The sequence below is a fragment of the Perca fluviatilis genome, chromosome 17 (genome assembly GCF_010015445.1).
Source record: "Perca fluviatilis chromosome 17, GENO_Pfluv_1.0, whole genome shotgun sequence".
Taxonomy (NCBI): domain Eukaryota; kingdom Metazoa; phylum Chordata; class Actinopteri; order Perciformes; family Percidae; genus Perca; species Perca fluviatilis.
This window is the reverse complement of record NC_053128.1, coordinates 5,692,529-5,710,236: the sequence shown is the minus strand read 5'-3', so window position 1 is coordinate 5,710,236 and position 17,708 is coordinate 5,692,529. Positions and strand designations below refer to the sequence as shown.

General features: G+C 43.3%; 1 protein-coding gene across 4 annotated transcripts in view; it reads right to left on the bottom strand.

The window, feature by feature from the left end:
- The window catches only part of shroom3 (shroom family member 3), a 147,079-nt gene extending 132,543 nt beyond the window's left edge, over window positions 1–14,536 (bottom strand). For 2 of the 4 annotated variants that reach the window (XM_039779674.1, XM_039779676.1), the window contains exon 1: window positions 13,892–14,535. In XM_039779674.1, the coding sequence (XP_039635608.1) occupies window positions 13,892–14,050 (159 nt within the window). In that variant the 5' untranslated portion in view covers window positions 14,051–14,535. Of the gene's footprint in view, window positions 1–13,891 lie in introns of all 4 variants that reach the window. The other 2 variants (XM_039779675.1, XM_039779673.1) reach the window with 2 other exon arrangements.
- Window positions 14,537–17,708: the final 3,172 nt, after the last annotated feature.

The following is a 17,708-nucleotide window of genomic DNA, read 5'->3' as shown; positions in this document are numbered from 1 at the left end:
TTCATGCCGGTCAACGCTACAATTGACTGACAACGAGTTACAGTTCTCAGGGACGCACGCACACACGGACGCGACAGCACAGTCTCTTTTTCCTTTCTCTCAACTTTTTCCGCCGTGTGTAGCGCTTACCCGCTCACGGTGTGAAGCGCTATTCTCCCACATGTAGGGAACCTCGTGAATTAACCTGCAACATGTCAGCTGTTTGGAAATTCTTCAGCGTGTGTGCAGAAGATAACAAGTTTGCAATATGCAACACCTGCAAGGAAAAAGTAGGGCGTGGGGGGAGGACACCAAAAACCAAAATCAATTTTTTTAGTTGGATATTGGATGTGAAAAGAAGGAAATGTTTCTAACATTGCACTTCAGATGTGTGTGAATTTCCCACACCAGGAGTAATTTATATAGTTCTGTATATATAGTATTGTATAGTGATCCATTATCTGTTCAAAAAAATGTCTATGTTCTGTGCAAAATGTTCTATTAAAGATAAGATAGAAAATAAATATTTGTGTGTGCTGTAAAGTGGTTAGAAAAAATGAAATCGGAATCGGCTAAAATCGGTATCGGCTGGCCTAACTCAAAGAAAATCGGAATCGGCCTAGAAAGTTGTAATCGATGCATCTCTAGTTCTTTAGTGCGCTTGCATAACTGCATTGTGATACAAATGTATATAATGAAACAAAAAGATAAACCTTGGTCTGGACCTTGGTTGGGACTTTCAGGTGTGAAAGTCCCCAAGACTCACACATTACACAGATTAAAAAATGTTTTCGAAGCAACAGAGGCTGAGATATCTTGACTTTTCATCTCTAGTATGGGTCAAGCTCTAAAAAAGGAATCCTACATTTCCCATAATGTATCTTTTTGGACCCTCCCTAACTGGAAAACACCCGTGTCTTTCAAACCACACATTTTAATGGCGGCGTTTTAATATAAATTTGTCTCCAAACCAAATCTGAGATAACCCTGATGACATTACTATGACATCATCAATGTTATTTACTCAGAACTGACCAAACTCCTTCACAGGCAGAGAAACAGATGACATTATACAACTGTTTTCAGAGGTTGAGTGGTACTAAAGGGCAACACAAAATATGTGTATAAATAGTGTGGCATTTACGGAAACAGTTGTTTACTGTGAATACATTATGTCTGTGGCTTATTCTTCAGTTTTAAAAGAAATAACCGGCTTTTATTTTGGTATTTTTATTCATCATTTTATTTATGTTAACATTTTAACACAATGCTTTAGCAAGGTAAAGTCTGCTTTAGGCCTTTGCTCTTTGCTTACGTTTGATTGTTCCTGACAGGATCCCAAACACATGCTACATTATCAATCTAGAAGTAATAGCATGTGACTATGAGTCCCTCATCAGGATCCACATTAGAATCGGGAAATCAACTTGCCAGTCTCCTGCCGATTGTGCTAACCTCCTGCCTACTATGCTAGCCTATATAGCTAGCCAGCTGGCTCAAGTTTTCAAATACAAACATCAGAGTAAACACTGTAAGCTCCAGCTAGTAAGACCATCCCTGCAGCTATCTCATGAACATGAGTCGCTCATAATTCGGTTCAGGAGGCAGACACCTTCTCCACAATTAAGAGTAAGCTTAAAACGCTTCTCTTTGAAAGCCTATAGTTAGGGCTGGCTCAGATTAACTTTTTGCCTTGGTTGCACTGGTGCACCTAACTTTTTTATTTAGGTGCACCAGCACAAAATGTAGGTGCACCCAAATTTGTCCTTGCGTCGCCATTAGCTGACTGGCAATACATGATATATAGCTCTGTATTTTTTTACAAAGTGGGCTACATGTTCAGTTTTAAGTCAAAGCCACTTTTCACAAGCTTTTTTATTAAAACAGATTGTGATTAAAATAAAATGCAAAGACAAGGTTTCCTTTACCAGTTTGAAAATATACAGCTGCAACATATGTAAATGAAAGTTATCTGAAATAAATAGCCTAGGATATATAAAAAATATATATATATACAGTATATATATATATATCTCTGAGATATATTGTTTTCAACGACAATAACAGATGAAAAGAGAAAGAGGACGCCCGGATAGCTCAGTTGGTAAATATAGAGGTTCGACTCCGACCTGCTGCCCTTTCCTACATGTCATTCCCCCCTCTCTCTCCCCTTTCATGTCTTCAGCTTCAGGCCAAAATCTTAAAATTAAAAAAAAAAAAAAAAAAACGAAAGACATAGGGAGACAGAGGAAGAGAGGGGGAGTGTGATGGACTGAAGCATATACTACTCACAGAGTGACGGCTGACTCATTATGAATGGATCCAGCACGGGTCGAATGCGCTTTGGCGGGTCAGCGGCGTTACACACGTCTTGTGTAGGCTATGAAATGTCTGTATCGTCACTGCGCTGCATTTTTATGAACTATGATCGAGCAGGCTCCGTCTTACACGCTATTACTCAACGAACTGAAGTTAGTTGCATTTAATAACTTCTAATGTGTTTTTCGCCGTGGCGGCTGCAATAACAGAGAGTTACCAGCGGAAACACTGGTACCAATACAGGTTTCCCTCTCATACTTAACAATACACAGATATGTTAATAACAATTAAAACTGTAGACAAATGTCAGCAGTTTGGGTGTGAGTGAATGGGGGCGGTGCTGCGCGGAGAGATCGAAACACAGGCATAACTTTACAGAAGGAATGGGTCATGTAACGCAACATTAAACCATATCGATATAAACGACATCGCTTCGTTCGTGGAGAGGTAGCGGATGCGAGGACGTTAGGTGCACCGGTGCGACCTAGGAAAAATCTTAGTCGCACTCTAGAGCCCTGGGTTTGCCTTGGACCAGCCCTTAGTTACGCTGCTATTAGTCTATATCCACGACGTTCAAATTTTGGGATTGCTCTGGTGCCGCAGGAAATTCTGCCAGATGCATGTCTTTTCGCCGATGTCCATTTCCTTCCGCTTTCTTTGTGTTGGAATTTTAAACTCTGGTCAATTTATGAGGACTATGGTTAACTGCTCCTCAGATCTCTGCAGGGTAAATCCAGACAGCTAGCTAGACTATCTGTCCAATCTGATTTTTTGCTTGCACTACTTAAACAACTTTTGAATGTACACGTTCCACAAAAACGAGTTCCTTCCAGGGGCTATTTTGCAGCAGCTCCGTGCGGAGCCCATGATGATTGTGAATGGCTTAAAGGTGCCATGGCATAAAAATTTCACTTTATGAGGTTTTTCAACATTAATATGAGTTCCCCTAGCCTGCCTATGGTCCCCAAGTAGCTAGAAATGGTGATAGGTGTAATCCAAGCCCTGGGTATCCTGCTCCACCTTTAAGAAAAAGTAAGCTCAGATGGGCGAATCTGGAATTTCCCCCTTATGACATCATAAGGGGCAAGGTTACCTCCCCCTTTCTCTGCTTTGCCCGCCCAGAGCATTTTTGGCCCGCAGTTGGTCAAGGCTACACCCCCAACCTCCACCTTGACCCTCCCTCTCTTCTCATCAATAGCATTTAAAGCTACAGACACAGAAATGGCACATCCTAAGGAAAGCTCATTGTGGGACTTTAGTGGCTGTAATTCTGCACCAAGGCTGAATTTCGGGAAAGAGACTTAAGATACAGTATTAGGGAACACTAAGGCCTATAAAAAAGCATCCAAAGAGCAGCATGTCATAGAACCTTTAAAGAAATGCCAATAAACCAGAGCACGTTTTTCTCCCATCCCGGAATACTGTGTGTACTAGCCAGACCCTCCTCCGCAGCGCTGTGGAGGTAGGTCTGGCAATGCGAGACTACGATGCTATACACACTGCGCTCCTCTCTCTCTCCATCTGTGTGCATTCATGTCCCATTAATGCATGTTACTAACTTAGCTTCCCACCAAAAGCCAGGGTCTGCTTAAGGTTTCTGATTGTTAAAATGAAAGTTTTTCCTCGCCACCTCCCACTGTCACAACCAAATGCTTGCTGTTGAGGGTAATTGTTGGGTCTTTATAAAGTATAGTGTGATCTAGACCTACTCTGTCTGTCCCGAGATAACTTCTGTAATGATTGGACACAATTAATACAATCAGTACAACACAATTGAATTGAATTGAATTCATCACAATAGGGAAGGAGACTCATCAGTCCCCTGCTGACTCTGCTAGCCTGACTGGTCAACGTTTTTAAATGTAAACAGAGTAAACACAGAGGTAAAGGTGAAGTTGGCTATCAGCTACCACCTATGGCTACAATCCCGACTAATGGACAAGCAAGACCATATCTGTGACCATCTCTACATCAAAGGGGGCACCGAGGCAAGCGTGGAGAAACGGACGATGAGCTGGGTGGCCTCCATGCCTGCATCAGTTTCTAGTAGGATGTCGGGAGCTGTGGTGTCCTTTGACCGAGACTTGACTAGATCCTGAAGTGCCGGCGCCATTTAACCGGGTTACTCTTTTTCCGGCGCCGGGCGGGTGTGGGGATACTAACAAGCCCCCGGCTGAGCGCCGCTACGTTGGAGTTTACCCCGGTGGACGAGAGGGTCGCCTCCCTATGCCTGCGGGTTGTGGGGGGGAAAACTCTGACTGTTGTTTGTGCATATGCACCAAACAGGAGTTCGGAGTATTTGGCCTTCTTGGAGACCTTGAGTGGAGTCCTGCATGGGGCGCCAGTGGGGGACTCCATTGTTCTGCTGGGGACTTCACGCCGCCACGTGGGCAATGATGGAGACACCTGGAGAGGCGTGATTGGGAGGAACGGCCTCCCTGATCTAAACCAGAGTGGTTGTTTGTTGTTGGACTTCTGTGCTAGTCATGGATTGTCTATAACGAACACCATGTTCGAACATAGGGATGCTCATAAGTGTACCTGGTACCAGAGCACCCTAGGCCGAAGGTCAATGATCGATTTTATAATCGTTTCATCTGATCTGAGGCCGTATGTTTTGGACACTCGGGTGAAGAGAGGGGCAGAGCTGTCAACCGATCACCATCTGGTGGTGAGTTGGGTCAGGGGGTGGGGGAAGACTCTGGACAGACCTGGTAAGCCCAAACGTGTAGTGCGGGTAAATTGGGAACGTCTGGAGGAGGCCCCTGTCCAACGGACTTTCAACTCGCACCTCCGGCGGAGCTTTTCGTGCATCCCTGTGGAGGCTGGGGGCATTGAACCAGAGTGGACAATGTTCAAAGTTTCCATTGCTGAAGCTGCGGCGAGGAGCTGTGGTCTTAGGGTCTTGGGTGCCTCAAGGGGCGGTAACCCACGAACACGCGGTGGACACCGGTGGTCGGGAAGCCGTCCGACTGAAGAAGGAGTCTTTCCGGGATATGTTATCCCAGAGGACTCCGGAGGCAGTTGCAGGGTACCGAAGGGCCGAAGGGCTGCAGCCTCTGCCGTGAAAGAGGCAAAGCAGCGGGTGTGGGAGAAGTTTGGAGAAGACATGGAGAAGGACTTTCGGTCGGCACCAAAGTGCTTCTGGAAAACTGTTCGCCACCTCAGGAGGGGGAAGCGGGGAACCATCCAAGCTGTGTACAGTAAGGATGGGACACTGTTGACCTCAACTGAGGAGGTAATAGGGCGGTGGAAGGAGCATTTTTGAGGAACTCCTGAATCCGACTAATACGCCCTCTATGTTAGAGGCAGAGCTGGAGGATGACGGGGATTGTCGTCGATTTCCGGGCGGAAGTCACTGATGTAGTCAAACAACTCCACAGTGGCAAAGCCCCCGGGGATTGATGAGATCCGTCCAGAAATGCTCAAGGCTCTGGGTGTGGAGGGGCTGTCCTGGTTGACACGTCTCTTCAACATTGCGTGGAAGTCTGGAACAGTGCCAAAGGAGTGGCAGACTGGGGTGGTGGTTCCCCTTTTAAAAGGGGACCAGAGGGTGTGTGCCAATTACAGGGGTATCACACTTCTCAGCCTCCCTGGTAAAGTCTACTCCAAGGTGCTGGAAAGGAGGGTTCGGCCGATAGTCGAACCTCAGGTTGAGGGGAACAATGCGGATTCCGTCCTGGTCGTGGAACAACGGACCAGCTCTTCACTCTCGCAAGGATCCTGGAGGGGCCTGGGAGTATGCCCAACCGGTCTACATGTGTTTTGTGGATTTGTAGAAGGCGTATTACCGGGTCCCCCGGGAGATACTGTGGGAGGTGCTGCGGGAGTATGGGGTGAGGGGGTCTCTACTCAGGGCCATCCAACTCTGTAATGCACCAAAGTGAGAGCTGTGTCCGGGTCTCCGCAGTAAGTCGGACTCAGGTGAGGGTTGGCCTCCGCCAGGGCTGGCCGCTTTGTCATCAATCCTGTTTGTACTATTTATGGACAGGATATTAGGCGGTAGTCGGGGTGGGGAGGGGTTGCAGTTCGGGGCTGGGTGATCTCATCGCTGCCTTTTGCATATGATGTGGTCCTGATGGCATCATTGGCCTGCGACCTTCAGCACTCACTGGATCGGTTCGCAGCCGAGTGTGAAGCGGTTGGGATGAGGATCAGCACCTCTAAAACGGAGGCCATGGTTCTCAGCAGGAAACCGATGGAATGCCTTCTCCAGGTAGGGAATGAGTCCTTACCCCAAGTGAAGGAGTTCAAGTACCTTGGGGGTTTGTGCAAGTGAGGGGACAATGGAGCGGGAGATTGGTCGGAGAATCGGCGAGCGGGTGCGGTATTACATTCCATCTATCGCACCGGTTGACGAAAAGAGAGCTGAGCCAGAAGGCAAAGCTCTCGATCTACCGGTCAGTTTCGTTCCTACCCCTACCTATGGTCATGAAGGCTGGGTCATGACCGAAAGAACGAGATCCAGGGTACAAGCGGCCGAAATGGGTTTCCTCAGGAGGGTGGCTGGCGTCTCCCTTAGAGATAGGGTGAGAAGCTCAGTCATCCGTGAGGAGCTCGTAGAGCCGCTGCTCCTTTGCGTCGAAAGGAGCCAGTTGAGGTGGTTCGGGCATCTGGTAAGGATGCCCCCTGGGCGCCTCCCTAGGGAGGTGTTCCAGGCACGTCCAGCTGGAAGGAGGCCTCGGGGAAGACCCAGGACTAGGTGGAGGGATTATATCTCCAACCTGGCCTGGGAACGCCTCGGGATCCCCCAGTCGGAGCTGGTTAATGTTGCTCGGGAAAGGGAAGTTTGGGGTCCCCTGCTGGAGCTGCTCCCCCCGCGACCCGACACCGGATAAGCGGACGAAGATGGATGGATGGATGGACTCTTTTTCTGTGTGCCGATCTGACGGCCACATTCTGCTTTATGATGATGAATCATGCACAAGTTTAAGGAGCTGATGGGACAACATCTCACTGAAATTGTACCTTGTACGATTTTATGTGACAAATTAAATGTATTGATTGATTGATTGATTGATTGATTGATTGATTGATAGATTGATAGGTCCATTTGGTTCCTTGCAACTGAGACTGAACTCTAGACCCAAGTTGGACTGGGTCCAAATTATATTAACTAACTTTAACTGGGTCTTGTTCTATTGCCAAAGGTCTCAGGTGTCAATATGTCTAATATAGGTCTAATTATCCTTGGGTCCCATTCAGGGCTATGAACCAATCTAAATGCAGATGTGAATGTGTGTTTATCATTCATCATGTTACAGATTGTGTCTATCCTTTAAAGTTGCAGTTTGTCCCATGTTGGCGCCTGAGTTGTTGTCCAATTCAGTTGTACCACCGGCTGCAACAGAAAAACTGACAGTCAACTGTCAAATGGAGGTTTGGAGTGGACCAGTCAGGGGCTTTCCCAGGTATTTTAGTAGTGAATAAGGTCATGGATCAGGAGCTTCAAAAATACTAGAGACACTCAATGATAAACACTTTTTGTTTTAAATCTCCAGTCCAGTTGCTGTTGGTCTGAATGGTTTCAGATCTGTTTTTTGTTTTGTTTTGTTTTTAATAGACATCCCCCCCCCCTATCACCCAGGTTGGGTACAAGTTTTCAGAACTGTGAAGGAGCTACTAGTTTTAACAAACACAACTACAGTAAGCAGAGTAGATTAAAGTTGAACATATAGAGGAAGTAGATATTCACATTAGAGAGTTTGGGTTACAGCTTAACGTTTTGAAAGTGTAACCCTGGCAGTGTTATTGCACACATTCAGTTTGATGCCAGTCATGAGACCTTCAGTTTAAGACTCATTAAAACTGTTTAACTTGAGCTGAACCGCCTTTACAGAAACCTTCACTGTGACCTCTGACCCGAGCTTAGAACCACAATAAGGGTACTGCACTGATGATAAAAAATCTGAGGGTGCCAAATCTCTTCACCTGTTTAAAGGGGTGATAGAATGATTATATAGGGTATTTTACACTGTTCCTTAAGGTCTCCTAATGGGGTATGTAACATTGGTTGGGCTGAAAATTGCCCGAATGCTATTTTATTAGGCCCTTAACTACCCTGTGAATATGGCTCTATTTGGAACAAGAGCTTTTCTTCCAAATATGGTATGCTAATGAATATTCAGAATGAGCTACGCGCTGATTGGTTTGAGCAACCTACATAGAAACACATGGGAGACTCGGCAGCAGGCCTCATATTTCAGACACTGCAAAGTTATACATTGTTTGTCGGGCTATTTCGTTATTAAATTCACTTCTGAGACTTTTTTAAGCGAGAAATCAACTATATAAAGCTCAAATATGGGCCATTTTACGAAAATTGATGGCTAATTGCAAATTTGGTAAGACTGTGTGTCGGAGTTCAGCCGCTGGTGCTGCCTCGCCACCCGCCGGTGCTGCCTCGCCGCCCGGCCTGCCTTCCTTCACAGACCCTGGCCTGCTATGAGGTACTTGGAGCTCCGTCACGGCTGGCAGCCCACAGCAGGGACTACCAACACCGCTGCCCTGACAGAGCTCCAGGGCCTTCAACTCCCCTCTTCCTGCTAGCTAAATGGCCCGTTGTGTGAGAGTGAGAGCGCCATCAGCGAGCTTGTTACACCAGCAATCTCTTACCACATGTTACACACATGTCACGCCACTTATACAAAATCTAACTAAAGGTCTTATAAAGCTAACAACGGTGTCCGATTTCAAGTTAATGAATATTTGTGAAGACAAAGTGTTTCGTTAGCTGCGACTGTCCCTTCAATCCTAGCTATGTGTAGCTACAAACCACGGATAGTTAGTGATAGTTAGTTCAAGTTAATATTTGTGAAGACTAGCTAGCTAGGTGTTTCGTTAGCTGTGACTGTCCCTTCAATCCTAGCTACAAATCACGGATAGTTAACTTCCTTTTCGCCTTAATTCGAGTATATTTACAGTTTGAATTTCGTCATGCCACTTACACAACATCTAACTAAATGTCTTATAAAGCTAACAACGGTGTCCGATTTCAAGTTAATTAATTTTTGTGAATTCCAGAGGAATTCTAAGAGGAGGCTAGCTAGCTCTCATTGATAGAGCTCCATCCAGCCGCAGGCTCTATCAATGAGACTCACGGACAAGCGGCGTTTATTTCCCCAATCATTTGTTTAAATAACTCAACACATTATAATTACACACATTAAAAGAGTAACTGGAACCTGTGGTAAGAGAATGCTGGCGTAACAAGCTCGCTGACCGCGCTTTCACTCACATACACCGGGCATTTAGCTAGCAGGAAGAGGGGAGTTGGAGGCCCTGGAGCTCTGTCAGAGCAGCGGCGTTTCGCAGTCCATTAGCCCAAAACGGTGACTTTGCGCGGGTATGGAGTGCTGTGGGTGGCAGCCGTGACTGAGCTCCATCTACCTCACAGCAGGCCGGGGTCTGTGAAGGCAGGCCAGGCGGCGAGGCAGCTACACAGGCAGTACCAGCCTCTGAACTCCGACAAAATTTGCAATTAGACATACATTTCCGTAAAACGGCCCGTATTTGACCTCTACATAGTTGATTTCTCCCATAAAAAAGTCTCAGAAGTGAATTTAATGGTAAAATAGCATATGAACAATGTATACAATTTCTGAGATCTGCATGACCTAGATTCAGAAGACTAACTGATCTCAGGTCAGTTGTGTAGCCTATGCAAATGTTGGGGCGTGACAAACACAGACTAGAGCCAAATGAGGAGGAGCCGCAATAGTTGACGTCAACTATGGGGCTTGTTGAGATTCGCCCGTTTTCAGAGGCAGTTTCAAATAGTGAGATTTGCAGAGAAAAGAGGTGTCAATGGGATTTAGAGGTTCTATGTATGTCCTAGTTACCCACTAAACTGTCATTATTCAACTATGACAAGGTAAAATCAGTTTTGCATTCTATCACCCCTTTAACAAATTGAATCTGAAAATTTGAGATGGTGGATACATGCCAATCCAATTCCCTCTATTTGATCTTTCAAATCACTGTTTTATAGTTGAGCAGTTGTCATGACAAGTAGAAAACATAAAACATCTGTAAACAAGAACTACTAAATCCAAACAGTACTAACTAAATGGTGTGTCTGTATTCAAACACAATGTAGGTGATGATGGAGAGCAGGTTAGAACAGAAAATAGGTTTAACCAGCTGAGACACAGCTACCTGAGGTGTCTGTCTGTCCCAATGGTCAGTGATTTAGTTGTTTTTTGGCTAAAGGCGGAAGAAGAAGAGATTTAGTGTGGACGGAGAGCTTCACAAAAAGCTAGTGTGGGCATACAGCGTTTTCACTGTGTTTTCAGATTTGGTATGAACTGAGAGAGACAAAATAAAAAATAAAAGCATGAGGGTGTTCAAAGCACCCAGGAAAACACATAATTCACATTCTTGTATACCCGTCTTGTTTGGCCTCCGTCCCAGAATAACCTCCACACACACACACACGCACGCACACACACACACACACACACACACAGACACACACACACACACACACACACACACACACACCAGCCTGCGGATTTGCATTTTAATAAAATGAGGCCACCATGGCTGTAAGGGCAGAAAGGGAATCATTAGTGATCGCTTTCCTTATTAAGACATGGCATGACAAATCATCAGTCATTAAAATAGGCTATTATTCTCCCCTAGAGTCATATCCACATCAGTGCTGAGCGATTCACCTTTTTTACAGTTTTTTACGGTCACTTTGCTACCAATTTCAGAACCTTGACGTCATTTTTCAAAACTCTAGACACAAAACTCAAAACGATCATCACTTGTAACAAAGGGTGTCCAATGTTCAAAACACTGCATTGTGCATTCATATCTTTAAATAAATCTTGCACTTGCACAATCATTCGTTCAAAAGACAAATTGATTGTGAAATACCATTGAAACGTTACTTTAGATCACCCACACACAAGCTACCCATAGTTTCACTGTGTCATCGTTCGTACAATCATTAAATATTGTAGTACAAAATAAGTGATACCTGTTTCATTATGGTACTAGATGTAAATACATCCCTGTAAAAGTACTGCAGTAGTAGAGAGAAAACTACAGACACAGTGGATTCATTGACCATAACCTGAAATGTATTGATGAAAAACAATACAGTATCACAACATAGGTTTATTTTAATCAAAGTGAAATAATTAGCTACAAAATAGAAAAGACAGTACTGTAAAACATCAAATGCCGTGTTCCTCAACTTGCTTGTACTGTAAAAAGCTAAACAAAGAAGTGATTACTGTACTTCTACATCTTCATCAACTCTGTCTTGTGGATTTGGGCATGGCGAACAATGTGGTACAAGTATATATGTATATTTATATATACAGTACAGTATATATATATATATATATATATATATATATATATATATATATATATCCAAGGGCCTGCATGCATACAGTGCAGTACTGTCAATACTGTAAATAGTCTCAAAGATGGTACATGGGACCATAGAAACAGTGTCTGATAAACAGTAGTACATTACAGTAAAGAAGGATGATGAAATATTACATCCATAGATCATGTAGTCTAATTGCTTCATGCTCTACGCTAATGAATGAATCTCGTTATCTTGAAACTTTCATGATTTAAACACGGAATATTGTTTGTCTGTTTCCATACAACTATGCGTTAAGAGTAATGCAATAGTTACTTATCATTTTGAGTAGTTGTATCAATTGATAGTTAGATCATTGTAATGAAATGAATAGACAATCATCTGAAATGTAATGTGTGAATTACTTTTTGAAATAGTAGTACTTTGATGTTATGTTGTGTCATATTGAACAGATGATCTTCGTTAAATGAACAAATTATCTTAGGTTTATGTGTATTGTATCCAAGCAATTGAAAAAAAGTGTTAGAGTTTTGAAAAATTTGCATTTTGATCATTGGTTGTGAGTTTTGTGTCTAGAGTTTTGAAAATGACATCAAGGTTCTGAAATTAGTGCCAAAGTGATTGTAAAAAAACTGTAAATCCAAATCACACTTTGAAAGTGCCATATATTTTAATGGGCTATAGCTCACTTTATCAATGATGCCTTAACAAGCTAAAAGAGGTGAAATAAATATTCAGCAACCATTGATTTTGCTAGCTAAAATAACAATTGTTTTGTCAGCCATAGTTAATTAATGTTAATTCAGTGAGTTTGTCAACTACAAAATTTAACTCTGCATGCCAATCTAGCATCAACATCTGTTTTCCTGTTGAATTGTGTTCACCATGTGCTTCCCATTACACTGCCTCCCTAAATTGGGTGTAGGTGATGGTTAGGTGTTGCAGAGATGACTGGTTGGGGCTAGGAATAAGGTTTAGTGCAGTTTAAGATAACAGGGAACAAATCAATGGTTTAACAGACTCATATTAGTGCGACTTTGACACAATTTTTTGAGGAAGTACAGGAAGTTGATTGTGTCTGGGTGGTGTTTAAATGACAGCCTTTGCCTATAGGTAAACAATCTAGCATTAGCTGGTCGCATTATGTTTTTTTCACTTGTCATTGGGTGTGAATGGCAAATAGTGAATAGTAAACAGTTGTCAGATATTTTCAGTTTTTCAGTGCTTTTGAGCACATCATATCATTGTTTTAAACGTATTACCTTAAAATCTCTGAATCAGTAACTCCAGGTTTCAGGGTTGTCTGTGAAGCCAGCGCTAGCTTAGCAGCTACAGTGAGGACCTGTTAACTAAACCATATCAATGGCAGTTTTCAATCAGATTAAATATTAAAGCATTGTGAGATTTGATTTACCATTATAGGCTATACCACAACTGGGAAACTGCAACCACTAGCCATAAATTTAACTCCAGTTATAACATGTAAAAAATGTTTGCTACAGGTATCATTCTCCCACAGGGAGAACGTAATCCTGATAACATCCAAAGTTTTATTCCTGTCAAGGTTAGAACATAACAGAACTCACAATCATGACAATTCCTACTGAGACTTCACTTTTTAATAACAAAAAGCCTGCAAATACAAACTGTTGGCGTGAAGTTTAAAAAAAAAGTGGGAATTCACCAGGCTGGGAGGACAAAATTAAATATTATTGGTTGCATCATAGGAAATATAGGTTCCACTGTTTTTTGCATGACCCATAACAAAAAATCTGGATATCTCTGCCTCTTTATTTTGATCATTCTTTTTAAATATGTCTCTTATTAAGGCACCCAACTTTAAGGAAGTACAATACTAAAATGGCTGGATGTTTACATTGCAATCTCAATATTGGTCAGAAGGAAGCTATTCAAGTTACTTGTGATATTTAAGCACTAGGACTTTGTAATGGAGTAGTAGCCCTTTTTTTATTTTTGCTACTTCCAACACTGACATTGCTAAATTATAAACAAACAGTCTTGTAGTCTACAATACTTTTATTAATCTAAAGTTGTATATTAATAAAAGTAAACAGGCTACATTGTTTGGCTACTGCCAGTAGGCTATTAGCCCATTATGTCATATGAGACACTGACTGTACCGGTCCCAGGAGTGTAAGCTAGGAGATGTCAAAAGTGAAAATATCATACATCACACAATGTGTAACACATATAATGAGATGACACAACGAGGAAAAAGTATCGTACCTTGGAGATGATGAGCGGTTCTCCGTGCTCCAGGCCGCCCTGCAGGGTGAAGCCCCACGGCGCTCCTCCCTGTAGCCGGGCCTCCACCAGCACCCAGCCGCCGCCACCTCCTCCTCCGCCCGCCGCCTGTTGGAGCCCCGCCTGGACACCGTTCTCCATGTCCCAGCCAGGGAGCGCTCAATCCGGGCTCCTCGCTCCTCAGCCCGGCTGCGGCCCGGCGGACTGAGGAAGGGGAAACCGGACTGCAGAAAACGATTTCTCCTTCACAAGCGCATTTCCTTCATTCATTTATAACTCCTCGATGAGAAAAAGGAAAGACAGAGGTGCCGGAGCACCGAGCTGCGTTTCCTGCAAAGTGCATTCCTGAAGCGCAGAGAGCTGATTCTCCGGCAAATGTAGTCAGCAACACCGCGAAACTAGCAGTTAGAGTCTGGGGAGAAGGTTAAAAAGTTTACTGAGAGGAGAAAGTCATAACATTTCAACATGCTCAAACAGAAATCCGAACCTCTCTCTCTATCTGTCTGTCTGTCTGTCTGTCTGTCTGTCTCTCTCTCTCTCTCTCTCTCTCTCTCTCTCTCTCTCTCTTTCTTTCTATCTATCTCTCTTCCGAAAATCAGTTTAGCATCACAATAGAATTTACTGCGACTCACTGAGCGAAAAGAAAAGAGAGAGACCGAGAAAGAGGTGGAGTGAGGTAGAGTGAGACAGAGGGAGAGAAAGGGGGGTCAAGAGAGGAGAAGGAGATAGGCAAGAAAAGTTAAAAAAGGAAATTAGAAATTATGAGAAGAAAAAAAGAAAGAAAGGAGAGAGGTAGGAAGGAAGAACGGAATGTAGGAAAAAAGAAAAGGAGCGATGAAATTAAAAAAAACGTTCATGCTACGGGAAGGCATTCATGTGTGTACAAAATTTCATGGCATTCTATCCAATAGTTTTTGTTAAACCAACAAATTCCATCCTCATGTTAGAAGATAACCGAAGACTTTGTGACTTATCGTCTGGGAACCATGAATGTCGGTGGCTCTGCAAAATAGTCCGGGGAAAGATCGCAAAAGAAAACGCCAAAAAAGCATTCAATGGTGTTAACTGCTCACATAAGACAGTAATGTGAGCTATTTAAATTCTGGATACATGGTAACACATAATTTGCTCTTACCAGTGTGTTGCCCTGTGTAGGCTACTTCATCTAGCGATCCCCGGCAATCGGTCAAAACATTTCCCTGTTAGATAGCAAATGTCATCAACATATTCTTTGTAAATCTTTACAATAATTCACTGAAAGAACCAAGCAGGTCTGCCTTATTGCACAATCCAACTTTTCTTTAAAACTTGCCATTTTCAGGGTTTAGCTTGCTAGCTTGAAGTTTGTTGTTGTTTCAACATGAGCTTAGAGCTTAATTTACAGCAGAGATCTTCAACAGGGGGTCCGGGACCCTTAGGGGGTCCTTAGAGTTACTGCAGGGGGGCCCCAAGTTATTGTTTAATCCATAGATATAGAACAATAGATATGACATGATGTCATAACTAATGGATAACTGTCCGCCATCTTACCATTGACATATATAAAATGAACCAACAGATCCCGTTGCTCTGGACGGAGACCAGTGAAGGACATTAGAAGCACTTTTCCGATGAGCGCTGAGTGTTACTGCGCAGCCTCCAAATGAGTTCGAAGAAGTAGATGTGACGTGAGCAACCTGTCTGAAAGTTGTAAGTCTTCTGGTAGCTGTGCCAAGAGAAATCTTAATCATTCCAAATCTTGCAGAGCAAGAGAACGTAGGTATATGTAAGGAGATAACATAGGCACAAGCTAATTATTGCTAACTAAAATGCTAGTTAACATTAGTAATTAAACTTAAACAGCTAATGTAAGTCGAAACTGCCTGCGAGCTTCTCCTGTACTGTACGGTAATTTCTCTCTACTGTGCGACAGTAAATTGCGTGGTTATGACACAATCGTTAGCCTATTTTTACAAAAACGCCTGCTACGGAGCCATAACGTGAGGTACAAGGTAATGGAGCCTTTTATACATTGTCGTGTTTCTTTAGAAATAAAAAATGGACAAATAGAGTCTTTAAACGCTTCAGATGTAAAGTTATTCGCTGTCAAAGTGGCGCCAAAATGAATGGCACTCAATGGAATGCTAACAGGAGGTGATGGCTTGTTAGCATCAAAATGGCGCCATAGGAGCTACGCGTTCCGAGGAGAAGCTTACCCCCTTGCATCTTACCTGGGTACGGTTTACAATTATCACCTATAGGCAGCAAGTATGGTTGTCAGCTGTGCAGCACCTAATTGCTTACCAGAAGGACCAAAGAGAGCCGGGAGGCTGGCATCACAGAACAGTTTTCTCTGAAACTAATAATCCAAAGTTTATTGGGAGCAAAGCAAAGCATTCATGAAGGTAAGAAATTCAATTGAAGTCCAACAATATTACCTATGGATTGATTTATTGAAGTGAAGTTGATGTTTTGGTCACAAGAACCTTTTCAAAGACCAAGTGCATGAAAATCCACATGATGTTCTTAGATGTGTCATGCGTTTTCTAATCTCTAACTAAGCTCACAAATTCATAATGATATGCCTTACTTGTTGTATAGTAGCCTTTCAATTGATATATTATCTGGTGTAAGCAACAACAGTAATGAGTAACGATCAACTCTCTTGAAAGCCTTGTTTGACTGTACCTAGGTTATAGACACCTTTTTTGACATCCTCAACAGTCGCAACCCCCAGGCCAAGGGTACAAAGGCTGCCATCTGGATAGAAAAAATGGCCTATCATCAGCTAGGTCCTGAGAGACACAAGAGCCTACCTGCTGTCTCTGAAAACCTCTGCAGGTCAACCGCTTCATCTATCCCGAAGGTAACTAATAAAGAATAGGCTATCAGATGCAATTTGATTCCATGAGCTTTTCTTCAACGCCATACAAACCTGCCCTACAAACCTGTAGGGCAGGTTTGTAAAAATAAATAATATTCCAAAAATGTGTTCAAATAAGATAATGCTATGTGCAAAATTATGAAACAAACAATCTTTTGTATTCCCAGGAAGATGGAACAACAACCCAAATGCAAACCAGTTCCAGAGCACTTTTAAAAAGCTCCTGGTTCGCTGCGGTGTTGACCCAGGTCAGACTGGAAATGCCCTCCCACTGGAGACTATGGAATCGCTTAGGGTAGCAGCTGTCAGTGACCGTGACACATTCCAGCCCGAAAACAGCGTTGTCAACATCGAGCACTCTAACCTACCCACTGAGTTTTCAGAGGTAATCCAGAGCTGTGCAACATACATTGCTGGCTGGGTTGTGAGAAAGGTGAACCCTCTTCTGTCTTGTAACACCTGCCGAGAGGCCTTAACGACAGCAGAGGCCCCACAGTATGATGAATCATATTGCCTCATACGTAAAAAGAATAGATGAGGCCTGGTGATCCAATCCTCTGGATGTGTCGCAGTCATCACCGCAAAAGAGAAAGCCATCAGGAGGATGATTAATACTCACTCTGTGAAAAAGATGTGCCATCCATCAAGAGTTCTCCTTGCTGTTAAGGGGTTCCCAAGACATATTTGCCCTTGGAGAGCACCTCCTTGAAAGCCAACATGACATTGACAATCATGACTACACTTTAATGGAAGCGCCTTTTGAAAAATATTCTACTCTGCGGCAACACCACATCACAAGCCTGTACAACCTTAAAAGACATGGCCAGAGTCTGAGGAACAAACTGAACATACCATCCTGTTTAAGGGCCAGTAGGATGCTCATGTGTGGACAGCAGGCTCCATAGCACCACAAATGAATGCCAGTGTTGGAATAAA